Source organism: Cherax quadricarinatus, chromosome 49, assembly GCF_038502225.1.
Source record: "Cherax quadricarinatus isolate ZL_2023a chromosome 49, ASM3850222v1, whole genome shotgun sequence".
Lineage (NCBI taxonomy): Eukaryota > Metazoa > Arthropoda > Malacostraca > Decapoda > Parastacidae > Cherax > Cherax quadricarinatus.
In genome coordinates, this window is record NC_091340.1 from 10,536,057 (window position 1) to 10,563,809 (window position 27,753).

Here is a 27,753-nt window from a genome sequence, read left to right on the forward strand (position 1 = left end):
AGATGACCATAATAAGAACATAAGAAGGAGCACTGCAGCAAGCCTACTGGCCCATGATGCTAGGCAGTCAAAGTCATACCCACTTAAGAAGAAGCCCTGCTGTAGGCCTACTGGCCCATGCTAGGCAGATTCATCTCACACCCACCCACATCCACTCATGTACATGTCTAACCTATTTTTAAAGCTATTCAAGGTTTTAGCTTCAATGACTTTACTTGGGAGTTTGTTCCACTCATCCGTAACTCTATTACTAAACCAATACTTTCCTATATCCTTTCAAACTTGAATATATTGCTGTGAGTCCTGTCTTGGGTTGATATTTTTAACATGTTATTTACATCCCTTTATTTATTCCTGTTTTCCATTTATACACTTCAATCATATCTCCCCTAATTCTATGCTTTCTAGAGAGTGCAGATTCACTGCCTTCAATCTATCCTCGTAGAAAAGATTTCAGATACATGGGATCAACTTTGTCATCCTTCTTTGTATGTTTTCCAGCACATTTATGCCCATTCTGTAATACAGTGACTAGAACTGTGCAGCATAATCTAAATGAGGCACAACCAGTAATATAGTACAGAATCAAAGAATAACCTGAGGACTCCTGTTATTTATACTTCTTAATATGAAGCCAAGAATTCTATTCGCTTTATTCCAAACACTGTTGTCTTGGCTTTCGATTCCTGCTAACCAGAACTCCTAAACCTTTTCTTACATTTAGAGTGAGTAAGATCTACATCCTTTAGTTTATAAGTGTCATGATTGTTTCCTTTGCCAACACTTAGAAATTTGCGTTTATCTATATTAAACTGCATCAGCCACTTCTCCAATCACTGCATCAATCTACTATTTAGATCTTCCTGTAGCGCTCTAGTGTCCTCGTCTAAATCTGACGGCCTACACTGGTGTCATCGGCAAACTTGCTTATGTCGCTATTTATTCCCTCATCTATGTTGTTTATGTATACTGTGAACAACAAAGGCTCAACACTGACCCCTGTGGAACACTGTTTATGATGCATCCCCACTCTGATTTCTCCCCATTTATGCAAACACACTGTTGCCTATCTATCAACCATGCCTCTTATCCAGGAAAAAATTTCACCTCCTATTCTGTGTGCCTTTACTTTCAAAAATCTCCAATATAGAACCTTATCAAAAGCCTTACTAAAGTCCATATACACAGTATCATATTCATTACCATAATCCACCTCATCAAATACCTTAGTAAAATAAGTTAGTAAATATGTAAGGCAGGTACACCCACTTCGTAATACTGTGCTGAGATTTATTGATCAATTTAAGTCTTTCAAGGTGGTTTCGAATAGCCTCAGCAATTATTGATTCCATCAGTGTTCCAACAATGGAGATTAGGCTAATTTGTCTATAATTCAAAGATAAAGACCTGTTCCCAGTTTTGCAGATGAGTATCACATTTGCTATTTTCCAGTTTGTAGTGATATGTTGAAAAGATCAGATAATGGTCATAAATGACTCGCAGAACAGATAGGGTTCAATCCCATGGCTCGCTAGTTCTAAAACTGTCAGACTAATGCGCTAGCCATTTTATGTCGGCCTACTAAAGTTTGCAGTACTTGATTTTTGTCTGTACACTAGGAAATTTAGCATGGGCCTCACTGTTACTGAAATACAGTTTTCTTACATTTCAACCTCACACCAACATGGATGTGGCAAACTCTAGCCTAAATTCTTTTAATGCCATTACAAATAACCTTTGAAAGTGTAATAAAACTATTATAAACATCTCACAGAACAGATGGGGTTTCAAGCATAACAAGACAATCCTAAAATTGACATGCCAGTGCAAAACCCCTGTACCATACCAGCAAAAGTCTTATATAGTCCTACTCATTCCTGTGACTTACTTATTCTCTAGCATTTACATACGGAATTTACATACATTGCATTTACACACATTGCAATTTTGCATCCATTACTTCGTTGTCCATAACATCCCTTATATGTGTTTCTGTGAATGCTCCAAATAAAGCATTTGCTTCTGTGTGGAGCCCACTTATATACTTTGTCTGCACTGTGAAGTATAAGAGAAGAATGCTGTGGCTCAATTGATCATTTGAACTGTGATGTCCTTGTACTTCAGAAATGACAGCAAGGAACTGAGTCATAGTGGATGCATTTCCATCTCAGGGTCACTCTAGTTTGGTGTGAGATAGCTGTTAAAAAATATAAATACGACAGCTTTCAAATACGTATACGAACAGGGAAATGTTAAAAGTTGAAAATGCAATAAAATAATTTATGAAATTTAAAGTATGACCAACGAAGAATGATTAATAGATTTAGAAATGCCCTTTCTAGAAGACAGAAGATGGTACAGTAAACACTACAGAATACTAGGTATAGTTATAAAAGAATATGAAACACCACAAGGCAGTGTGTTGTGAAGCCCACGGCAGGAAAAAAAATAAATTAAAATTAAAAGAAAAAAGTCATTCTATACATAACATTTTATCCCACACTAATTAGACTAACCAAAAATACATTAGACAAAAAAATCAAGATAATGACAACCTGGCCCCAATCTTCCCTGATTAACAACAGATTGTATGTCTTAGTAATTTCTCCCAGTCTGATTAGCCATTGATTCCAGGACAAATGAACATGTTTGGAAATCAGTCTCGCTTACTAGGGTGGTACAAGTACTGGATACACTTTGGTAAACTCACTATCCAGCCTTTGTTAGTGCATTGTGAACGGCTGCTTAGTGAAGGAACAGATCAAGTACATGTATTAGAAAAGATCAATACAGTATTGGAACAGGTTAATGAAATACTAGAAAAGGTTAGTTTAAATATTTAGCATGTGTCAAGTAAGAATTTTTAAGTGTACTCACCAACCATTCACCATTAAATGAAATATCAGAAATTTAGTATCTTGAAATAACCAATGCTTTAATGATAAACAAAAATGGAAATAATGAATAATAAGAAAGTGGAAGATGAGCAAGGGTAGAGCTGCGAGGTGCAGGGCAACTTATTAACCCTTAAACTGTCCAAACGTAGATCTACGTTCACTTGCGTAGCGCTCTAAACGTAGAACTAGTTTTTTTTACATGCTTTCAAATGGAGAAAATCAAGGTCGGAGCGTTACGCGCGTAAACGTAGATCTACGTTTGGACAGTTTAAGGGTTAAGTAGATACACTATACAAGAGCTTGGATATTAAAAAAAAAATGAGAAATGGTAAGCTAGCAGGTTTAAGTAACAAGAGTAACAGGAAAAAACTAACATCATGGAATGGATAAGTAGAAGATAACAGTGAAGACACTTTGAAGAACAAACTTATATTGAAATAACTTACAACTTCATAAAGATCTGCACAAATCAGTATGTCCCAATAAGAGCTTGTTCACCAATATGTCTTTCTTTTGTTATTTTTGGAAGTATGCCATTTAACTCTGGAAGAAGGGATACATCTTTTAATGTTGTAAGGAGGAGGAGAGGAAATATAGTAATGTAAAACTGTTTAGCTAGGGATAATCGACTTTTCTTTCAAGGCCCGCACTTCGGAGTGTTTGTGGGTAGCAAGGCATCCAAGACACAGATACTGTAGCTAACAGGTAACAAGAGGACTCAAGCATCATCAATATTATTTCACGATGGAACTAAATCTATTATTTACCATTACCACATATTCAGCCTGAAAATGCTGCTATGCAGTAGTCCCATGAACCCATTATTATGAAGGTTTTCCTATATTTGGAGAATCAGTTTGCATTGAAAGTGAAGCTGTTACCACTTGCCAGCTCAATCATAAATTATTAAAGGTGAAAATGGTGTTCTTCAAATGTATAACCGGAGTATATCTGAAGATTAAATGATGAAACTGTTATAAAAAAACAATATAAGAACAGACATAAAACTAAGTCAAGTATAAACACAGGGTAAAATATTAACTAGGATTACACTGTTAAATTAATGTAGGAAGGTTATACTCTTAAAATCAATAAAAGGAAAAATGAAAGTTTTTACTTTCTGTTTCAAAAAACTGTTACCTCATACAGTTGAACTTGAATATGCGACAATGAACACAACATCCTATCATTCACCTGTAAATTTTTTAATCAAGTTTTGTATACCATTAAAAAACAGAACGATATTACTCATTAAAACAGGCTAATTCAGTTCAAGAAAGAACTCCTGTCTCACTCAGAAGAAATTTCATCTTAAGATTTTATAATTTGTATTGTGATATTTGTGATTAAGGATGTGGGTGCATCCTGCCTGTGACAGGAAGCCCCCTAACTGCCTTGTTGAAGTCCACCAGTGAAGGGCAAGGTGGTGTCTACATGGTCACCACTCGTCAGACCCGATGGTGCTTAACCAACTGACCGAGTGGTGTGCACATCATTCAGTTCACACCAACGTGCACAAGCTTTTAAAAAAAGGTTAAATATGTTAAAAATATATTTATATATATATTTATATATATATACACTGTTTATAATGCCATTGAAGCATCAGTGACAAAATGTCCATGTAAAATGTTTAATCTTGACATTCAAATTGCTTGTACTATACTTCCATTTATGTACAACCAATGATGGTAATAATTTGCAACATTAAAATTTACCTATTTCTTTATGCTTTTAATACTTGCTAAGACAGCAGCATAAAGATATAAATAATACTTAAAATAGACAACTAAGAATGCACTCTATGACACTGTCAAATGGAAATTACAAATATACAGTTTAGTAACATATACACCTACCATCCGACTTACGACCTGCTCGACATACGACCATTCAACTTGCGACCGTGTTTTGTATGCCAAATTTCTGGGAAATAAACAACTGTTTGTGTTGTATACAGTGTTTATCCTAAACCTTACAGTATAAAATACAGTACTAACAGCATAAAAAGTAAAGTAAAAAATGAAATACCAAAATAAAACAATAAAATAAAGTCATTACAAAAATGTGATGTTGATATTCAGCAGTAAGGTTCGACTTATGTCCATTTCGACTTACGACCGGTTGGTCGGAACCGAACTCGGTCGTAAGTCGGATGGTACCTGTACTTGAAGAAAACAGACCTTAAATAGACAATTTTCTAAAAGCATCATGACTCACCACGTCTCTCACCCAGAAATCTTCTGGGAGAATAATAACCTCATGAAACTTTTGAGTTCCTTGTACCACACGTAACTTCGGCAACAAAAACTTATACTTTTTGACATCTTGATCTGTATATGTATGGACAGCTGATGATGTATGAGAGTGTACTAAACTAAGGACGTCACAGCTATTCCTAACTGGCTTAATGGAACTGTTAGATATCTGATCACGTATAACACGATCAAAATCAGCTCTCACAATGCCAGCATGGCCTATCCCATGACCCAACTCAAGAAACACCCATCGGAAGCAAACACCGAATGTCTGAGCAAAGTCACTCATAAAGTAAAAGTTGCTCTTATTTCTGTATCTGTTTGTTGGACAATCTGATATTATATTAATTTTACTCTTACCAGCTTGGATAACTTTTAGCAAAATTTTCTCCAGACCAGCCCAAACAGCAGCTGTTGTGTAATCCTTGCTATCAGACATTGCTATCACAGTCTGAAAACCACCCTCAGTCCAGAGGTAACCTGTTAGAACAGTAAGGATAGTAGCAATGTCAGATGAAGCACATTCAGACTCAGGATGGCGATATATAGGTATTGGGGAGCAGTCCAGGTGTAAGGTAACTTCGTCAGTCGAGTGCATGGCTCTTTCCCGTGCCAATTTGGCAGCATCTAACTGACAAAATGTTTTCTGAATATGAGCTTTCAAAAGGCTAAGTTCCTCGAAAAACTTTGCCACCACAATGCCTACTGGTTCACTTACAATTCTCCGTTTTGAGTGTATGGTGCCACTACAGGTCTTTTCCCATGCATCATATGGAAGTATATCTCGAGATTCTCTCAATTTACGCAACTGAGTCATAAGAGCACTCTCCATTTCAGAATCCTGAAGGATATCTGCTAATTCCATACCACTCATATTTAGTAAACCTTGGGAGTTTAAATTTTCAAATTTCAGTTCAGGATTGAGGCAGGGAAAGCAGGTACAAGTCTTCCAGAAGCGAGGACTAGGTTTTAGCACATTTTTGGGAACATAATTAGCAAATGTTTTATAGTTACATAATAATCCATACTCTGCCACAAACTGCTTATGGAGGATTAAGAGATAATACATTCGATATCTTGCTTCTGGTATTGCTTCATCTAGATCAGAAGGAGAACAAGCTTTTGACACATCATCCCGTAACATGAATTCCTTTACCAAGAGTGGAACATCAGAGGGATTTGGTTTGTTATGTGGATGTAAGGTTAACTTCACATCTGTTTCTTGCAGTACATCCTTACTATTGTCTATTGGATTTGTTGAGTATGATTCCGATTTGATGCGACTCAAAACATTCCACAACATGTGCGAGGTTGCTATTTGAATTTCTGGTTTCACATTCTTTTCTTCAGTTTCTACCTTTGTCTGTTCCACTTCCATTTTCTTTTGCTCGTCATCTTTTTTGACTCCTTTTAAATCCTCCTTTTTCTTAAGCTCATCTAACTTCTTTTTTTGCTTTAATTCCTTGGGCTGCTCAATTTTTTCTCTTTTTTTCTCCTGCATTACACCTTTTTTAATTGGTTTCTTTATTTCAATTTCCTGCTCTTTAAGTATAATCTCATTTTTTATCTCAAAACTTTTTGGTAACTTTAGCTTTTTTATCCTTATTTTTGGAATTTTGTCCAACTCCTTCCTTTTTTTAATCAATGTTTCATCTAATATGATCTGTCCTTTTACTTCCATTTCCATCTCCTTTTTCTTTAAATCTTCCTCTTCTATATCCTCTCTCTCTTCCTTAATTTCAATTTTGGTAGTGTTCGTTTTCATCATCTTCAGCTCACGTCTTCGCAGTCTTCTCCTCAGATTTATAAGCGCATTTTGTACCTTTGTCATTTTAGCTCTTTCTTCATCCAAGATCTTCTGCATTCTCTTGATGTTTGATCTGTAACTAGCTAACTGGCGTTCCAAATCTCTCTTGTATTTCCCCTCACTCTCTTTCTTGACCTGGTACTGTCTTTCTTCCTTCACATGATATACTACTTCTTTCTTTACATCACAATAAAATTTACCTTCCTTTTTCTTTAGCACTGGTTTCTCTTTGGTTACCCTTTTCATGTCTGCATCTGTGGAGTACCTCTTCATGTCTAGATCTGAAGAGTACCCCTTTATCTTCTTGTGAGGAATAGAGCCCTTAGCTGGCAAGATCCTTCCTGTGGAGAAAATTAAGTGTTTTAAAAAATAATGCACAATGATTAAAAGGATTTTTTAATAAACTACTGTATATTGTACTTCAGTTACTAAACCCAATCCTTAATAATCCCACATTATTACAGTAGACCCCACCTTATGACTATCTGCATAATGAGAGCTCGAATAACAACCAATGAAAACTAAGGACTCTCCCCCATGTAACGACCACCCCTAGCTTGTACAACCACCAAATTCCAGGCTGCTGACTGCTCCCCTTTCCTCCTGATGACTGCTTCAGCTTGTGCGACCAATGTTAATACAGCCTCTCCTCACTTAACGGCGCACTCGTTCACCGACGCCTCGGACTTACGACGGGCTCTAAGACCAGTATTCATACCTAAATAACGTATATTAAGAGCTGATTTCCTGTATTCTGTTTATTTCAATATACAGTACACTACTGTATAAATATTTAAAAATATACCAGAAATGTTATAAATGGGGCAAAGGTAACATTAAAACAAAGTTGGCTGACACAAACTCACTACCATTATAGTATGCTCCTCACTTAGCGACGAATTCGTTTAATGACGTAGTCTCAGGAACGGAACTCCGTCGTTATGTGAGGAGAAGCTGTATACTGTATCATCTTACAGGTCTCCATAGGAGTGACTATATCAACTGTATCCTGCATCAGAAGTCAACACACACACACTGTTTTCATATCCTCTGCACCATCAGTTAGAACGTAAGGAAAATAGGGATACTGCTTATTTTTTCAACACTCTAGCCATCTTCCAAGGTAGGGTGACCAAACAAAAAAAAAAAAAAACTATCACTTACTCAATCACTTTCTTGCCAGAAGAGTGTTGACATTACAGTTCAAATTTTTTTTTTTTATATTTTTATTATCACACTGGCCGATTCCCACCAAGGCAGGGTGGCCCGAAAAAGAAAAACTTTCACCATCATTCACTCCATCACTGTCTTGCCAGAAGGGTGCTTTACACTACAGTTTTTAAACTGCAACATTAACACCCCTCCTTCAGAGTGCAGGCACTGTACTTCCCATCTCCAGGACTCAAGTCCGGCCTGCCGGTTTCCCTGAATCCCTTCATAAATGTTACTTTGCTCACACTCCAACAGCACGTCAAGTATTAAAAACCATTTGTCTCCATTCACTCCTATCAAACACGCTCACGCATGCCTGCTGGAAGTCCAAGCCCCTCGCACACAAAACCTCCTTTACCCCCTCCCTCCAACCCTTCCTAGGCCGACCCCTACCCCGCCTTCCTTCCACTACAGACTGATACACTCTTGAAGTCATTCTGTTTCGCTCCATTCTCTCTACATGTCCGAACCACCTCAACAACCCTTCCTCAGCCCTCTGGACAACAGTTTTGGTAATCCCGCACCTCCTCCTAAAGGGTTCAAATAACCCTCCAAATTGCAACAATGCCCATCCCTCTTTCAGAGTGAAGACACTGTACTTCCCACCTCCATGACTCAAGTCCAGTTAACCGGTTTCCCTAAATCCCTTCATGTTTATTTTTTTAACACATCGGTCATTTCCCACCGAGGCAGGGTGACCTGAAAAAGAAGAAACACTTTCATCATCACTCACTCCATCATTGTCTTGCCAGCAGCATGCCAACAGTACAGTTCAAAAATTGCAAACACAAATTATTTATCATCCCCGAGAGAGAGAGAGAGAGAAAGGGGGGGGGGGAAGTCTGGTTATGTCTGTGAGGGGAGTAATGTCATATTATTACACTCTGTACCTCCCACCACTTCTCCCTCCCTTCACCAGTGATTGTTCTATTGATTAGTAGATGCATAATGGTATTATATTCCCCCATTTTATGAGTGCACAACACAAAAAAGCATGAAAATTTGGTAAAATGTAGAGAGAAAGCATCAAATATAAATTGAAGTATCACAATGTGATACTTCAATTGATATTTTAATTATTTTTTTATTCTGTTTTTTTTTCATGAACTTTTAAAAGCAAAGTATAACATCCCTGTCCCTCTACTAAACAAATACTTCATTCCTGTTGAGAACATATTTTGTCAATTTTGTCATGGAAAGAATTAACAGGAATCAAATACTGAATATTATCATCACGGTCCCCATCTCAAGTTACAACAAAGACTTTTATGGGAAAATCCAATTTGCTAAACATTTTTTTTTTTTTTGCTTGACCAACCATTCCTCTCTTCCCTGTCTAGGTGATTAAGTTGGGGATCCACTATAATATTACATTCAATGGGAAGTGCTCAAGCCATAAGGGTTATTCAACACCTGGAAAAAAAGAAGTAATCAAATTTAATCTAAGGAAGGAGAGGGTAGTTCCAAGTCATCAGATCAAGAGATCTTCACCAGGATCAAGACTCTTCCCTTGAGAAATATCAGTCCTATCAAATTAAATTTATTACCCATTTTGGGAGAACAATGAACTATAGTCTCCTTGCTATTAAATTAAATGGGGGTCAACAGGTTACAAATAAATGTGAATGATAAAAAAATACTGTCCCAATAATAAACAGAAAAAAAAAGTTTTGCTGTAACACAGAAAGATTGCCTACACTGTACTTTAGGTACACAGTGAATTACAGTAATGGAAATTTTTGAAATGCCAATCTAGTATTTTATGATAATCAAAACTAACATAGCAACCTAACATATCAGGCCAAAGGAAACGATAACAGGACGAGAGAAAATTACGTGCAATAACTTGCCTAATTTATCTAATAATTTACACACACCTAGGTAGTAGGTCGGTAGACAGCAACTGCCCAGGGAGGTACTACTGTCCTGCCAAGTGAGTGTAAAACGGAAGCCTGTAATTGTTTTACATGATGGTAGGATTGCTGGTGTCCATTTTCCTGTCTCATAAACATTCAAGATTTCAGGTATGTCTTGCTACTTCTACTTACACTTAGGTCACACTACACATACATGTACAAGCATATATATACACACCCCTCTGGGTTTTCTAATATTTTCTTACTAGTTCTTGTTCTTGTTGTTTATTTTCTCTTACCTCCATGGGGAAGTGGAACAGAATTCTTCCTCCGTAAGCCATGCGTGTTGTAAGAGGCAACTAAAATGTCGGGAGCAAGGGGCTAGTAACCTCTTCTCCTGTATATATTACTAAATGTAAAAGGAGAAACTTTCGTTTTTCCTTTTGGGCCACCCCACCTCGGTGGGATACGGCCGGTGTGTTGAAAGAAAGAAAGAAACATGCAAGGTTTCAGGTACATCTTGCTACTTCTACTTACACTTAGGTCACACTACACATACATGTACAAGCATAAATATATACACACCCCTCTGGGTTTTCTTCTATTTTCTTACTAGTTCTTGTTCTTGTTTATTTCCTCTTATCTCCATGGGGAAGTGGAACAGAATTCTTCCTCCGTAAGCCATGCGTGTTGTAAGAGGCGACTAAAATGCCAGGAGCAAGGGGCTAGTAACCCCTTCTCCTGTATAAATTACTAAATTTAAAAAGAGAATTTTTTTTTTTTGGGCCACCCTGCCTTGGTGGGATACGGCCGGTTTGTTAAAAAAAAAAAAGAAGTAATGTGTGTACTGTACATGTATTTTTTAGGCCTAGTTCTACTGCTCACTTAATATATGATAGTGTAAACATGTTATCAGGCTTTTATATGCACTTGAAAGTGAAAAAAAGGCCATGTTTCACTTTACAGCAATTTTTGCTTCACAGCAGTAGCCTGGAAGCTAACCTGCTGTATAAGTGGGGCCCTCCTCTATATTTTGCTACTTTTCTTGGAGTTAAGGGGTCAAATTAATTACAGTGGACCCCGGTTATTGGCCGCTTCTGTTATCGGCCAACTCGGTGATCAGTCGATTTTTCGGTGACCGGTTATCGACCGTTAATTCGGTTATCTGCCATTAATTCGGTGATCAGCCATTTGGGATGCGTCCGTTCGCCGGCTGGGGCCGCTTGCGCATCAGTTTGGCTGTGTCTCTTGGTGCCTGAGGAAGCTTCTGCTTATACATACAAACATTTTGTTTATATCCCATTGTAATTTGTGTTATTTTTGCAGTGCAACTGTGAAATACGTAACCATGGCTCCAAAGAAAGTTCATGTGGTGAAGAAAGTGAGAAACACCATGGAATTTAAGCATGAAGTGATTGAAAAGTTTGAGAGTGGTATGAGGGTGCTGGAACAAGAATAAATCAACAATTAAATCCATTCTGGCAAAGAAAGAACAAATCAAGGATGCTAATGTTGCAAAAGGAGTAACTTTTCTAACCAAACAAAGGCCACCAGTAATGGAAGAGGTGGAAAAGTTATTATTATTGTGGATTAAGGAAAAAGAATTAGTGGGAGACAGTGTTGTGGAGTTGATCATGTGTTAGAAGGGAGGGCAGTTGCATGAGGATCTTGCAAAGAAAATCCCTGGAACAAGTGATGCAGTTTGTGAATTTAGGGGCAGCAAAGGATGGTTTGATAGATTTAAGAAGCGTAGTGGCATACACAGCATTGTAAGGCATGGTGAAGCTGTAAGTTCTGATAAATGTGCGGCTGAAAAGTATGTTCACGAATTCCAGGACTATGCAAAGGCTGAAGGATTCGAACCCCAACAAGTGTTCAATTGTGGTGAAACAGGCCTGTTTTGGAAGCAAATACCAAAAACAGACCTACATTACCCAGGAGGAAAAGGCACTACCAGGACACAAGCCTACGAAAGACAGGCTTACTGTTTTGTTGTGTGGTAATGCTAGTGGGGATTTCAAAGTGAAGCCTTTACTCATATATCACTCAGAAAATCCCAGTGTGTTCAAGAAAAACAATGTCATGAAGAATAGATTGTGTGTGATGTGAAAAGCTAATCATAAGGCATGGGTCACAAGGCATATTTTCAAAGAGTGGGTTAATGATGTGTTTGGCCCAAGTGTGAAAAAATACCTCCTGGAAAAGAAATTGCCACTCAAGTGCCTCCTGGTACTGGACAATGCTTCTGCACATCCTCCAGACTTGCAAGACCAAGTGTTTAGGAACTTCAGTTTCATCACAGTGAAGTTCTTGCCTCCGAACACCACTCCTCTCCTCCAGCACATGGACCAGCAGGTCATTTCTAACTTCAAAAAACTCTACACCAAAGCAGTGTTTCAAAAGTGCTTAAGTGACCTTGGACACTCAGGTGACCCTAAGAGAGTTCTGGAGGAATCACTTCACTATCCTCCATTGCATAAGCATTATAGGTAAGGCTTGGGATGGAGTGACTTCCAGGACTTTGAACTCTGCTTGGAGAAAACTGTGGCCAGATTGTGTCCAAGAGAAGGATTTTGAAGGGTTTAAGGCTGACCCTGCCGACCCTGTGGACTCTATTGGGGCACTGGGGAAGTCCCTGGGGTTGGAGGTGAGTGGTGAGGATGTGGAAGAGTTGGTGGAGGACCACAGGGAAGAGCTAACCACTGAAGAGCTGCAAGAGCTTCAACTCAAACAGCAACAGACTGCACCTGAGGAACTTGCTTCAGTGGAGGAGAAAGAGAGAGTGAAGGAGGTGCCTTCTACATTGATTAAGAACACTTGTGCAAAGTGGAATGATGTGCAAAGTTTTGTTGAGAAGTACCACCCTGACAAAGCTGAAACAAGCCATATCTGCAACATGTTTAGTGACAAAACCCTGACCCACTTCAGGAATATCTTAAAGAGATGCCATAAACAGAGCACTCTGGACAGTTATTCTATGAGACAGGGGTCCAGTGACTCTCAAGCTGCTCCTAGTGGCATGAAAAGACAAAGAAAGGAAGTAACCCCAGAGAAGGCTTTGCTACCTAAGTCTTTATGGAGGGGGATTCCCCTTCCAAACACTAACTCCTCCCTCTTTCCTCCTCCCTATCTTCCAGAAGCCAGCATTAGCCTTCATTAAAGATATGTAACATTTATATAATTGTTAAAAAAATTATTTTTTTTGTGAATATTTTTGTCTGGAACTGAATGGATTACGGCCGATAACAAAGGGTCCACTGTATTACATATTACTGTATTATATATTACATATTATGAAGTCCAATCCCTGCACTTTAAAGGAGGAAAGCACTAAACTAATAAGGGTAATATGGCCTTGTGGAATGGGAGGTAATCATATTAGATCCAAGTACGGGAAGATTGTCAATTACTTGGCCTAAGATCCCCTCACCGGAATTAAGGCACCCCTTGTCCTCCTTCCCTTTAACCCCTTGACTGTCACAACCCCCAATCCTGAAGTGTCTCCTGGTGTCGCAAAATTTCAAAAAAAAAAAAAAAAAATCTTATGAAATGATAAGAGAATCTTTTCCCGATTGTAATGACACCAAAAACATGAAATTTGATGGAAAACTGATGGAATTACGCTCTCGCGAAGTTAGCAACCTTGGCGATATTTACAAATCGGCGATTTCGCCCACTTTGAGCCCTATTTTCGGCTAATTCCATTGTTCCAGTCGACCAAACTCATAACTATTTTTTTAGAAATCCATTTTTTCTATCGATTGAGTACAAGAAACTGCCCATTTACCTATTTCAACTACCCAATAACGTGGTCAGAAATTTGCAATTTGGCCAATTTTACGCAAATTAAAAAATATGACAATTTCAAAATAAAGTCCAGAATGAACAATGCAGACATTCCTGGCTCTAAAATAACATTTTCTTTGTTGATCAGTCATGTCTCCAAGCCCCTCTGATATTACTCTTGCTTTCTATTTTGAATTTTTATTCAAACAATAAATAGAAGATTTACTGTTATGCAGACTACTGCAATACTGTAATAATTGTATAAATAACATCAACCCATTCATGACTGCATATTAGAATGGCTAGCTGGACATTTATTGGACAATGACATCATTTGTTTTCTTTTGAACATCGGCAAAAATCAAACATTTCCCCTACTTTGAGCTCCATTTCCAGGTTCTTTTTATAGTAAAATCAAAATCACCTCTATTTCTATAATATGTTTTCCATTCTATCAAATGAGACCAAGAAAACGAGAATACAACCATAAATACTATACGAAAATAGACCACAAAGTCGGCATTTTGATTAAAAAAAAAAACTGTCGTAGTTTTTTTTCTTCTCATTATGCACTGCATGCTCCAGGATTTTTGTATGGTGCACACAGACCCATTCTCTCACATGTGGGCCTACCAGCTTTCTCCTGCTTGATTTGAAGCCGCTAGAATTTATGAGTATGTATATATACGTCAAACACGGTACCTCGTAAGACGTATATATACGACCTCAACAGTCAAAGGGTTAAAGGGTCTTGAATTAAAGTATTTTATTTTTTATTAGCCATAAAAAGTAAATAATGGGTTTTAGTCATGATATGACTAAAGTTAAAATGTTAAAAGCAGGGGGGGATATAGTGTTGGAGTGGTTGGTACTTTTGTTTAATAAATGTATGAAAGAGGGGAAGGTACCTAGGAATTGGCGGAGAGCATGTATAGTCCCTTTATATAAAGGGAAAGGGGACAAAAGAGATTGTAAAAATTATAGAGGAATAAGTTTATTGAGTATACCAGGAAAAGTGTACGGTAGGGTTATAATTTAAAGAATTAGAGGTAAGACAGAATGTAGGATTGCAGATGAGCAAGGAGGTTTCAGAGTGGGTAGGGGATGTGTAGATCAAGTGTTTACATTGCTAAATGCTGTAAAGAGTTTTTATGAGGATAGTGAGGCTCAGGTTAGGGTGTGTAGAAGAGAGGGAGCCTACTTCCCGGTAAAAGTAGGTCTTAGACAGGGATGTGTAATGTCACCATGGTTGTTTAATATATTTATAGATGGGGTTGTAAAAGAAGTAAATGCTAGGGTGTTCGGGAGAGGGGTGGGATTAAATTATGGGGAATCAAATTCAAAATGGGAATTAACACAGTTACTTTTTGCTGATGATACTGTGCTTATGGGAGATTCTAAAGAAAAATTGCAAAGGTTAGTGGATGAGTTTGGGAATGTGTGTAAAGGTAGAAAGTTGAAAGTGAACATAGAAAAGAGTAAGGTGATGAGAGTATCAAATGATTTAGATAAAGAAAAATTGGATATCAAATTGGGGAGGAGGAGTATGGAAGAAGTGAATGTTTTCAGATACTTGGGAGTTGACGTGTCGGCGGATGGATTTATGAAGGATGAGGTTAATCATAGAATTGATGAGGGAAAAAAGGTGAGTGGTGCATTGAGGTATATGTGGAGTCAAAAAACATTATCTATGGAGGCAAAGAACGGAATGCATGAAAGTATAATAGCACCAACACTCTTAAATGGGTGTGAAGCTTGGGTGGTAAATGCAGCAGCGAGGAGACGGTTGGAGGCAGTGGAGATGTCCTGTCTAAGGGCAATGTGTGGTGTAAATATTATGCAGAAAATTCGGAGTGTGGAAATTAGGAAAAAGTGTGGAGTTAATAAAAGTATTAGTCAGAGGGCAGAAGAGGGGTTGTTGAGGTGGTTTGGTCATTTAGAGAGAATGGATCAAAGTAGAATGACATGGAAAGCATATAAATCTATAGGGGAAGGAAGGCGAGGTAGGGGTCGTCCTCGAAAGGGTTGGAGAGAGGGGGTAAATAAGGTTTTGTGGGCAAGGGGCTTGGACTTCCAGCAAGCGTGCGTGAGTGTGTTAGATAGGAGTGAATGGAGACGAATGGTACTTGGGACCTGACGATCTGTTGGAGTGTGAGCAGGGTAATATTTAGTGAAGGGATTCAGGGAAACCGGTTATTGTCATATAGTCGGACTTGAGTCCTGGAAATGGGAAGTACAATGCCTGCACTTTAAATGAGGAGTTTGGGATATTGGCAGTTTGGAGGGATATGTTGTGTATCTTTATACGTATATGCTTCTAAACTGTCGTATTCTGAGCACCTCTGCAAAAATAGTGATTATGTGTGAGTGTGGTGAAAGTGTTGAATGATGATGAAAGCATTTTCTTTCTGGGGATTTTCTTTGTTTTTTGGGTCACCCTGCCTCGGTGGGAGACGGCCGACTTGTTGAAAAAAAAAAAAATGACTAAAGTTGGTAAACTTGTTTGATAGATGATACATCAGTACCTTGATAGATATATCTGTACCTTGATAGATGATACATTTGTACCTTGATATATGATACATTTGTACTTTGATAGATAATACAATTGTACCTTGAAAGATTATGCATTTACACCTTGAAAGAAGATATATTTGTACCCTGATAAATGATGCACTGGTACCTTGAAGCTGGTGCGATGACTGGCACTGTAGTGTTGAAGTTCTTGATGTTAACTACAGCTATTTTAATATACATAGACTGTTTGAACTGTTGAAAGTTAAAGCTGCAGGAAAAATGAACCCTTTGACTGTCACAAGCCCCTTTCTGAAACTGTCATTCTGTCGCAAAAGTTTTGGAAAAAAAAAATTATTTTTTCTTCTGAAATGATAGAGAATCTTTTCCCGGTGGTAATGACACCAAAAGTACAAAATTTGGTCGAAAACTCACGGTATTACGTTTCCGCGAAGTTAGCTGTCTCGGCAACATACGCATCGGCAATTTCACCGGCTTTGAGTCCTGTTTTTGGCCAATTCCGTTGTTCCAGTTGACCAAACTCATAGCTATTTCTTTAGAACTCCATTTTTTCTATCAGTTGAGTACAAGAAACTGCCCATTTACCGATTTGAACTATCCAATAAAGTGGTCAGAAATTGGCAATTTGGCCAATTTCATGCAAATTAAAAAAGATGCCAATTTCAAAATAGGGTCCAGAATAAACAATGTAGACATTCTTGGCACTAAAATAACATATCCTCTGTTCATTAGTCACATCTCTAGGCCCCTCTCATACAGTGGACCCCCGATTAACGATATTTTTTCATTCCAGAAGTATGTTCAGGTGCCAATACTGACCGAATTTGTTCCCATAAGGAATATTGTGAAGTAGATTAGTCCATTTCAGACCCCCAAACATACACGTACAAACGCACTTATATAAATACACTTACATAATTGGTCGCATTGGGAGGTGATCGTTAAGCGGGGGTCCACTGTATTACTATTGCTTTCTATTTTGATTTTTTATTCATACAATACAAAATTTACTGTTATGTAGACTAATGCATTATTGTAAAAATGGTATAAATAATATCAGTGCACTAGTGAAAGAATATTAGACTCCCCAGTTGACGTGTATTGGACGTGTGGTGTAATTTGCTTACTCCTGAACATTGGTAAAAATCGAACATTTCCGCTACTTTGAGCTCAATTTCAAGGTCGTTTTCATCGTAAAAGTAATGAAAATCATCTCTATTTCTGTAATACGTTTTCCATTTTATCACCTGAGACCATGAAAATGAGAATACAACGATGAATACCATACGAAAATACACCTCAAATTCGGCGTTTTAATCCAAAAAAACGGTCAGTTTTTTTTTCTCATTACGCACTGCGTGCTGCAGGATTTTTTTTATGTGGTGCACACTGACCACACAGACCCATTCTCTCACATGTGGGCCTACCAGCTTTCTCCTGCTTGATTTGAAGCCGCTAGAATTTACGCGTATAAATACGTCCGAAACAGTGGCGCGTAAGACGTATATATACGACCAAAACAGTCAAAGGGTTAAATATTTTATGTTCAGCCTGGTGAGAATGGTACCACAAGCCACTCTAATCTTGACCATTCAACAGCTTAACTCTGAAATCCCTGATAATTTGTTTGTAATATCTTACCATTGACAGAGCAATTTCCTTCAGCTTCATTATAACTCTGAAAAAAAAAAAAAAAGGTTTAAGTACAAATCACAGTTATTAACTATGTAATACACTATAATACTTAGTGTACAAGGTTTTGCACTGAAGGTAAGAATAAGAGCCAAATTGAAACAATGGAGAAAAATGCAGACAAGGGGGTGATAAAAGCCATAAAACTCATGTTACCATACTTTGTCATGGGGCTCTGACCCTAACTTACAGGTGCAGAAGACTATATTTACGTATTCCTAAAAGCAGACAATTTGTTCTCTAACCTTGATTTTGGTCTTGGTAGCACTTATTCTTTTCTGACAATTAGGCTAAAAATGTGAGGGAAATTATCTGTAATTGTTTTGCTTTAATCACACTGACCATCTCTCATCAAAGAAGGGCGACCCAAGAAAAAGAAATACATTTAACATTATTCACTCAAGGATGTCTTGTCAGAAGTGTGCAGACATCAGAACTTATTTGATCCTCCAAACTGCAACATCCTCACCCATCCTTCACGATGCAAGCACTGCACTTCAACCTAAAGGGCTCGAGTCTCAGTAGTTTGCTGATCAAAACTCAAACTGTTGCTACCAAATAAGTTTTTTCATCACCAAGTGTTACATACACTTTCTCTAACGAGATTCTCAGTATTTTTACAGTACACTTGTCAGCAAAACAAGTCTACTTAAAGGGTCTTCCCTATCACCTTTTAACATCTTATTTTTTCAAACATTATTATTATTATTATTATTATTATCATTGTGAGGGAAAAGTTCAACAGATAGGAGTAGCGAGCGAGTATATGGTAATGATAGTTTGATTTCCTGCTGCTTGTTAAGGTAGGGTCAGTCTAGCTCCCGCTATCCCCTCCCCCCCTTTCTCCCCACCCCGAAAGGTGACGTGTGGGGCTCCAGCCAAACAGTAATCACTCGACTCACAGCTCCCAGTACAACTCTTGGAATGACAGATCGGGTCACCTGCCAACCAACGAGAAGTGTTGAAGGACACGGACTGAAACAGCCCATGAGACGTCATTCATAATCTACCTACCTGATTAATTGTACAGGACACTACCCCTCATCTTTGCAGTGGTAAAGAACCTGAGTTCCTGTCATCTGGACTGACTATTCAAGGCTATAGACTCTGTGAAGAACTAGTCGTTGGGTGTCACCAACACCTGTGACCCCCCACATCATCAGCAACGGCTACAATTTCTACAAGACGGTGTCAACATCAACCAGACACCCCAGTTTACTTATACATATTAGCGTTGAATTCAAATGGCAATTTTTCACTTCATTTTTCATTTTTCTTCCAAGTAGGATACAACTTCATATTTCAATGTTTTATCTTTGCATTAATAAATAATAAAGTGTTTATCTTTGTGAATTATTATTTCTTTTTCTATTCATTAATTTTCCTGAGGAGGAGCCAGCCTTGCTAATACTGTCTGAAGTTGTTACAGGGCTGAGTAAGCCTTCACAATCATCATTAAAAAAGCACTATACTACCCATATTAATTGTACAGCAATTTAGGAAAAAACTACTCTATTTTTTCACAAGACAGCTCTGAGGAAATTAATTAAATCAACTAAATCCTTACTGTGTATGTAAAATGCCAACAATATTGACATACCTGACACATGTCTGGGAGGTCCCCTTGGGTATCTGTGGTACGTTCAGAGGAGCCACTGAGACAGTCCTGATCTGACATTCTTCCTGATTCCTCGTCATTTTTGTATTCATCTTCTCCATTTTCAATTATTGTGACACCTTCTGATACCCAGCACACCTGCAATATTTGATTCAATATTTACCTTAAAAATTAAAAGTATGGTATATTCAAAATAGAAAGAATAAAAAGGCACAGTACTGGAACAATACACCAATACCCGCACACAGAAGAATGAAACTTATGACTATGTTTCAGTCCAAGTCAGACCAAAAGATCATCCTAAGTTTCATTCCCATGTGCTGGTATTTGTGTAGTTAAAATAGAAATTTGCAATACTACCCTGAAGGAACCATGAAAGCCCCTGGGGCCTTTGTTAACTACCATTTCATCCCATCCATGAGCTTGAATTTGAAGGAAGTACAGGTCAACCATCACTAATCCGGCAATCAGTAATCCAGTTCCATCAGTAATTTGGGATTAATTTTGGCTAGGATAATTTCAAATTTCCGGCCACTACTGTTTGGTGGCATACCTGCTACATAAGTCATTCCAATTTCTTTTTCTCCATTTACTGTTATAACCTGCTCACTTTTAGACCTAGCCATGGTTCCAATGGATAAAAGAAATGTTTCTCACTGTGTAAAGCACATATACCGTACATTGTCCATAAAAGATTAGATAGCTATGAAGTCACTGTCGGTCACCACGAGCTCAACTCACTCAGTTAAGCTGTGACTGGTAATTTTGGGCCTACGTATGAGAGAATAGGTCTGTGTGGTAAGTATGCACTATATAAAAGAAAATCTTGCAGCACACAGTGCATAATGAGAAAAATACTGCTACCATGTTTTAGGTGTAAAACAACGACTTTGCGGTGTATTTTCACGTGGTTTTTATGGGTGTATTTTCAGTTTTTTGGCCTCGTTTGATAGAACGGAAGATATCTTACAGAATTAGATATGATTTTAATTAGTTTCACGATGGTAAATACTTTGAAATTGAGCTCAAAGTAGCGGAAACGTTAGATTTTTGCCAATGTCCAATACGTGTCCAACTGGCTGGTCTAATATGCAGTCATGTACAGGTTGACATTATTTATACAATTATTTCAATAATGCATAGCAGTAAATCTTCTATTTTTTGTGTAAATAAAAATTCAAAATGGAAAGCAAGCATAATATAAGAGGGGCCTGGAGACATGACTAATGAACAGAGAAAGTATTATTTTAGTGCCAAGAATGTGTGTATTGTTTATTCTGGACCCCATTTTGAAATTGGCGTCTCTTGAAATTTGTGTGAAATTGGCCAAATTACTAATTTCTGACCACTTTGCTGGGTAGTTGAAATAGATAAATGGGCGGTTTCTTGTACTCAATCGACAGAATAGAAGGAGTACAAGTGAAATAGCTATGAGTTTGGTAGACTGGAACAATGGAATGGGCCAAAAATAGGGCATAAAGTGGGTGAAATCGCCGATGCATAAATATCGCCGTTTGGTTAAGTGTATTCTAACCTAACCACTCTGTAATCTGGCAAAATCACTAATCTGGCACCCTGCAAGTCCCAATGATGCCTGATTAGTGATGGTCAACGTGTATATGGTATCACATTGCTGAAATAAAAAATAGTGTCATTTAACAGTTAAAGGCACCCAGAGTTCTCAATGCTGCCTTGAAACTTTTAGATGCCTTGAGGATTGCCAATCAACTGTAATTTTACGGCCTACAGAAGGGCCGGTTTTAGTACGTTATCAAGTGTTGGAAGCAGTATGGAAACTGCCTCAATGCTAGGATATTTAAATATTATTTCATACCGTACTAGCTAAAACCTAACATTACTGTCCACATTAATCTAGCAGTATGCTGATTAGAGTAAAAGTAAATAAATGAAGTAATAATAAATGTCTAAATCACAAGACATTTCAGCACTCTTTTGAGCTCTCATGGCCTAAAATATCTAATAAGCAGGAAAGGTACTACTACTCAAATACAGCTGAGTCTTAAGTCAACAGCTTTAGTAAATTCTTAAGAGGAGGCATAAAACAAGGTAAATCAGCAGCAGAAATTGAAACTGAGCATTGCCATGTAAATTGTTGTTAGTAATGTCTACTGTACTCAAACTCTGGGCTAATGAAATACGTATCCAGTTTGAATTTAATTCCCATTCAACTGAGGGTTACATAATATATATGACTTTTTATTTAAAAATTCTAGGAAAGCGGCTGCTGCTGCTCTTGGCTCCCCATAAGTTATAAGTTATTACCCAAGTACTGTAAATGAATTGCAACTAAATATTTACTCACAGAATCATCATAAAACTCGAAGGGTTCTTCTTTAACTTCGAATTCCGAATGGTCCCCAAGGGGATCTTCTCCCAAGGGATCATGTAAAGGATCATTCTGAAATATTGAAAAACATCATGCTAACCAAACCATAATCAACAGAAAATTACTGTAACTCTTATTTATAAAAAAAAAAAAACACTTAACTGACTGGTATATATGGTAGTTAATGGAAGCCATGGGTATATGTGTATAGTGTATAAGCTGCATATCAAAATGTAAGATTTTCAGTTTCTAAAAATTATTACTTAATCCACAGTTATTTAACACTAAATTAATTTAATTACTAAATCTAAAGGTAATATGTGAACTTACTTTATATTTCAGATAAAACAAACACAACCTCCACCTCTCCATTCTAGTGAATGACTACCATTTAATATACAACAGGCAATCAAAAGAAAGTTGACAGTGAGGATAATTCTTTCCAGCCAAGCCAAAATAAATACAGTACAGTACTCTAATTACAATTACTGAAAAGCTGAAAATGAGGGCAAAAAGCATCATATACAGAAGGGCCCAGCTTTACAGTGCTTTGCTTTATGGCATTTTACTAATGCAGTGGTTTTCAATTATACCCATTCTTCATTTATTCAGACTTTCTATAATAACTATAGTCACACTCACTATAAGCCAAGGATGAAAATATTTTAGGGTAAGTAATGTATGTACTGTATATGCATTATTTAAGCATAGCTCTAGTGTTCACTTAATACATGACAGTGTAAAAATATCAGGATTTTACATGCATCTGAAACTGAGAAAAGGCTATGTTTCACTTCACGTGAATTTTTGCTTTACAGTGGTAGCCCAGAACCTAACCTGCTGTATGAGCCGGGGCTGCTTGTAAACTATAGTTTATACACATCCTTATTACACTGTTTCAATAGCAGCAATAGCCGCTCGCCCAACGACAAAACAAAATTTTGTAATTAAATGAGATGGATGAATATGATCATCCTGAGTAGTCAATGGGATAAGTGCACATGTCCATGCCCATTTGAGGGAATGTGTAGCTGTCTTTTGAAGCAGCAGCCAAGCCCTTGCCAAAATAAATTAAAAACTTGGAAGATAATTTTCTCAAAACTTATTATTCATGGACTACAGTACACAGTACATAATTTTTAAATTTCTGATTTTCTTGAAAATTTTCTAAATTTTCATGGCCTACTGTGGATCCCAGTGACAACTGCTGACCTGGACACTGTACAGTTCATGTAATAATAATATTAATAATAATCCTTATTTCTAAAAGTACATTTACAAGGCATACAGGCACAGCTGACATCACTGACACTACTACAGAGAACCCCTTGTAATGCAGAAGATTTTGGGCAAATTATTTCACTTTTCTCCCCAGGATGCAACCCACACCAGTCAACTAACACCCAAGTATCTTTTTTACTGATAGGTGAACACAGACAGCAGGTGCCTTAAGGAAACAAGCCCTAATGTTTCCACCTGTACTGGGAATCGACCCCTGGACCCTACTGTGTGAGCTGAGTGTGCTAGCAGAATTTAAAGGATTTAAAGAACTAGCATGGACACCAACTAGGGAGAATCAATTTACACCCTACAAAACACCACCTCAAATAATAATATGGCAAGCTGTGGGCACCATGTAGGAATGAAATGTGAAATGTCTCTGAATGTACAACATGCTTATCAAGGGGAGCTACAATGACAACTTCTCTGGCTTAAGAAAACTACCCTGGCCTAGCCAAACATACTTTGAATACTCGATGTGGAGAGAAGGCACTGCTTTGACATGTAACCTCACATACTGCATTTGGTGTGGAGAGCAGATATTGTACGCTCCTTCATAGGTTAGCCAAATACATGAATGGGCCCTTAATGGAAATAAATCACTGTCTGATTTTTGGGGTTATCCTAGGTAATTTACACATATGCTGCTATGTATGATAATTTATGTAACTGCATTTGTGTGTACCTAAACCTAAATAAACTTACTTACTTACTTAATGGCTGGGTGTAAATAGCACCAGTCTAGCATGAGGCAGTAGGTCACTGAGCATTAGTTAATTGTGTGTTGCAGTAATTTCTTGACATAGAAATATTTCTTTCATTTGGAAAAAAATGTAAAACTTTTACCAAATACACTGAAACTGAGTGACTTTCCACAGAAAGATAGGGAACCAAGGACAGCAATAGTACTGTCATGGTTATATAATGTCATTATTATTATATTCATGGAAGCTTGGTAAACCTACACGGGTCATACAGCACTCGAAGACCAGAAGCTAATCAGTAAGTCTCATAGGAAAGTGTGTAGATCTAATTTCCTAAGTCAAAAGTTCTTCAACAGCATAAGGTAAAATAAGTTACTGGGCATTTGGGCTCACTACTTTTAGTTTTAAAATAAACACATAACTTATAAACATGGGGAAGGGGGAGATTCTATTCAGATTATTAACCAGGTTTAGCGTTGAACCTACAAGGGTTATACATTATTATTATTATAATAATCAAGAGGAAAGCGCTAAACCCATAGGATTATACAGCACCTGTGGGGGATATGTGGAAATTATTCAGGCTCAATTCCAGGAACTGGAGCACAAATCCAATTCCCTAGATCAAGAACCCCCTCACCAGCGTCAAGGAACCTTCCTTGAGGGGACAAGGGTCATACAGCTCCTCTCTTTAATGTCAGTGTAAATAATTCAGTTTATTTTACTCCTAGTATGTCTCCTTTTATTGTAACTGATTTTCAAACAGTTGAGTTAATTAGCTGTCTTAACTTTTAAGGTTTAAATAGTAAGATATTACATAGACCCCAATTGAAATAAGTCACTTTGTCGGACTTTTATGGGTTATCCTAGGTAATTTACACTATGTATGATAATTGTACTTATGTGTACCTGTGTCTAAATAAGTTGTATCATATGCTTGTAGAAATTTATTTAACTCAGGAAAACTCATTAATGCCACTGGCATCACTGTCTGGCTTATTTCATTTGAGGGTTCCTTAATTCTCTCTTCCCCAGGATGCGACCCACACAACAGTCGACTAGCACCCAAGTACCTGCTTACTGCTAGGTGAACAGGGACAGTAGGTGTTAGAAACATGCCAGACATTTACACACGTCCGGGGATCGAACCCATGTCCCTGAATGTAAGCTGAAGCCACTACCAAATAAGCAACGAAGTGTGATCCAAGGGAAGGGTAGCTCCAACTCCTCGGATTAGAAGTCCTTCACCTACATCACTTCACCTTGAATTATTAATATATTGAGGGAGAACCGCTAGACCTGTATTATTATTATTATTATAATCAAGGGGGAAGCGCTAAACCCGGAGGATTATACAGCGCCTGGGGGGGGGATGTGGAAGGCATTCAGGCTTAATTCGGGGAACTGGAGCACAGATCCAATTCCCTAAATCAAGAGCCCCTCACCAACATCAAGGAACCTTCCTTGAGGGGTCTAGACCTGTAGGATTCTAAGGAACTCAGCGTCTGAGGAACGAAGTAACCGGGTTTGATCCTAAAAATATCTCAAGTTCCTTGGATTAAGAGCCCTTCAGCAACCTCAAGGAACCACTCGAGAAGGCAGATAGTGAGGAATGAGAGGAGAACAAGTAAAGATGGTTAACTTACCATCTTCAATAGGTTGAGAGCAACACCATCAACGCTGCACGCTACTCAACTCTCCCCACACTACTCCTCATTAATATGCCTATTTCTGTTGATAGCTTCTAACATTGAGCTGCCTGAAGTGTCTAGCTCATAGTTGCACCCTCAGGGGAGAGTCATGCTCACCACCGACGTAGATCATAGAGAAAACAGCGTTTTTTAATGTTTGCGCGGCGGTGGTGGCATTGTTTACTAGGTTGGTTGTGGTTGTGTCCGCCAGGGCCGCCCACCCCCACCCTGGGTCCGCCCACCCCCACCATGTGTCCTCCCACCCCCACCATGTGTCCGCCCTGGCCCACCATGTGTCCTCGCTGCCCGACCCTGTGTCCGCCAGGGCCGCCCACCCCCACCCTGTGTCCGCCCACCCCCACCCTGTGTCCGCCCACCCCCACCATGTGTCCTCCCACCCCCACCCTGTGTCCGCCAGGGCCGCCCACCCCCACCCTGTGTCCGCCCACCCCCACCATGTGTCCTCCCACCCCCACCCTGTGTCCGCCAGGGCCGCCCACCCCCACCCTGTGTCCGCCCACCCCCACCCTGTGTCCGCCAGGGCCGCCCACCCCCACCCTGTGTCCGCCCACCCCCACCCTGTGTCCGCCCACCCCCACCATGTGTCCTCCCACCCCCACCCTGTGTCCGCCAGGGCCGCCCACCCCCACCATGTGTCCTCCCACCCCCACCCTGTGTCCGCCAGGGCCGCCCACCCCCACCATGTGTCCGCCCGGGCCGCCCACCCCCACCTTGTGTCCGCCCACCCCCACCATGTGTCCTCCAACCCCCACCCTGTGTCCGCCCACCCCCACCATGTGTCCTCCCACCCCCACCCTGTGTCCGCCCGGGTCGCCCACCCCCACTATGTGTCCGCCCGGGCCGCCCACCCCCACCTTGTGTCCGCCCACCCCCACCATGTGTCCTCCAACCCCCACCCTGTGTCCGCCCACCCCCACCATGTGTCCTCCCACCCCCACCCTGTGTCCGCCCGGGTCGCCCACCCCCACCATGTGTCCGCCCGGGCCGCCCACCCCCACCCTGTGTCCGCCCGGGCCGCCCACCACCACCATGTGTCCGCCAGGGCCGTCCCTGCCCACCCTGTGTCCGCCAGGGCCGTCGCTGCCCACCCTGTGGCCGCCAGGGCCGTCCCTGCCCACCATGTGTCCGCCAGGGCCGTCCCTGCCCACCCTGTGTCCGCCAGGGCCGTCCCTGCCCACCCTGTGTCCGCCAGGGCCGCCCCTGCCCACCCTGTGTCCGCCAGGGCCGTCCCTGCCCACCCTCACCTTACTTATTATCATAATTATTCTCTTAACCATAGCAAAAATACTGACTAATTTAAGCCACATACATAATGTGATTCTTGTACTATGCTTTCATATAACAATTGATATATAATTTAGCCTAGGATTGTCCAATAAAGTACAAAAAAAATGTGATATTTCTTCTGCTCTACAAGTTTTAGTCATCGGATCAGAAGAAACCAATAAGAAAATAAAAAAAATTCAAGCCTTCCCACCTACATATTCGTCTAACATATTTTCATTGTTATCTAACCCATCTCACTCACATACTTCTCTAATATTCATGTTCCCCGAAGTTTTGACTTCAATGATCCTACATAGCAGATTGTATGTATCCTAAAGATGATAATACCTTTTATTTTCACAAGATACATTATCATTACAATATTAGGGTAACAATACGTATTTCTTACAGGGAATGTCCACAGTTAATACAACGATATAAAATGTATTTGAGTATATTTCCGGAAATGCCCCGGCATGATAGCGGCTTTCTTTGTACTTAATAAATCTAATTTGTATTTACACATTGTAACCTTTGCAAAGAAATAAAAATCTTTAATCTTCAATAGGTAAAAGTCACCTCATACCCCATCGACACCATGCCAAGCCCTTCTAGGGTAGGGTAGGTGCCTGAGCCCGAGCCTTTAGCTCATAAGACTGTCATTCCCATTTACCTCCTTGGGGCGGGGATGACAGACCAGAGAGGCCTAGCTTGTGGCTAGGCCTGGGGACAGTTGGTCCCAAAGATGAGGAGGTACCTGTGCCTCCTCCCATGGGGGACTT

The 27,753-nt window shown here is 39.3% G+C and overlaps 1 protein-coding gene across 1 annotated transcript; it reads right to left on the reverse strand.

Annotated features, from left to right (window-relative positions):
- Window positions 1-4,941: 4,941 nt before the first annotated feature.
- On the reverse strand, window positions 4,942-25,807 carry LOC128697007 (uncharacterized). Its single transcript, XM_053788509.2, has 5 exons — window positions 25,640-25,807; window positions 21,985-22,080; window positions 19,644-19,799; window positions 17,993-18,029; window positions 4,942-7,303 (listed from the first exon to the last, which is right to left on the reverse strand). The coding sequence occupies exons 1-5, from the start codon at window positions 25,640-25,642 to the stop codon at window positions 5,082-5,084; spliced, it is 2,514 nt and encodes an 837-aa protein (XP_053644484.2). The 5' UTR covers window positions 25,643-25,807; the 3' UTR covers window positions 4,942-5,081.
- Between the last annotated feature and the right edge of the window lie 1,946 nt (window positions 25,808-27,753).

Bases quoted from the DNA above. Each gene is read 5' to 3' on its own strand.
- LOC128697007 (XM_053788509.2), bottom strand. The intron at 19,800-21,984 runs GTGAGTAAATAT...CAAATATTGCAG, and splicing joins TCGAGTTTTATGATGATTCT to GTGTGCTGGGTATCAGAAGG. The intron at 7,304-17,992 runs GTAAGATATTAC...TTTTCTCCACAG, and splicing joins AGGAAATTGCTCTGTCAATG to GAAGGATCTTGCCAGCTAAG.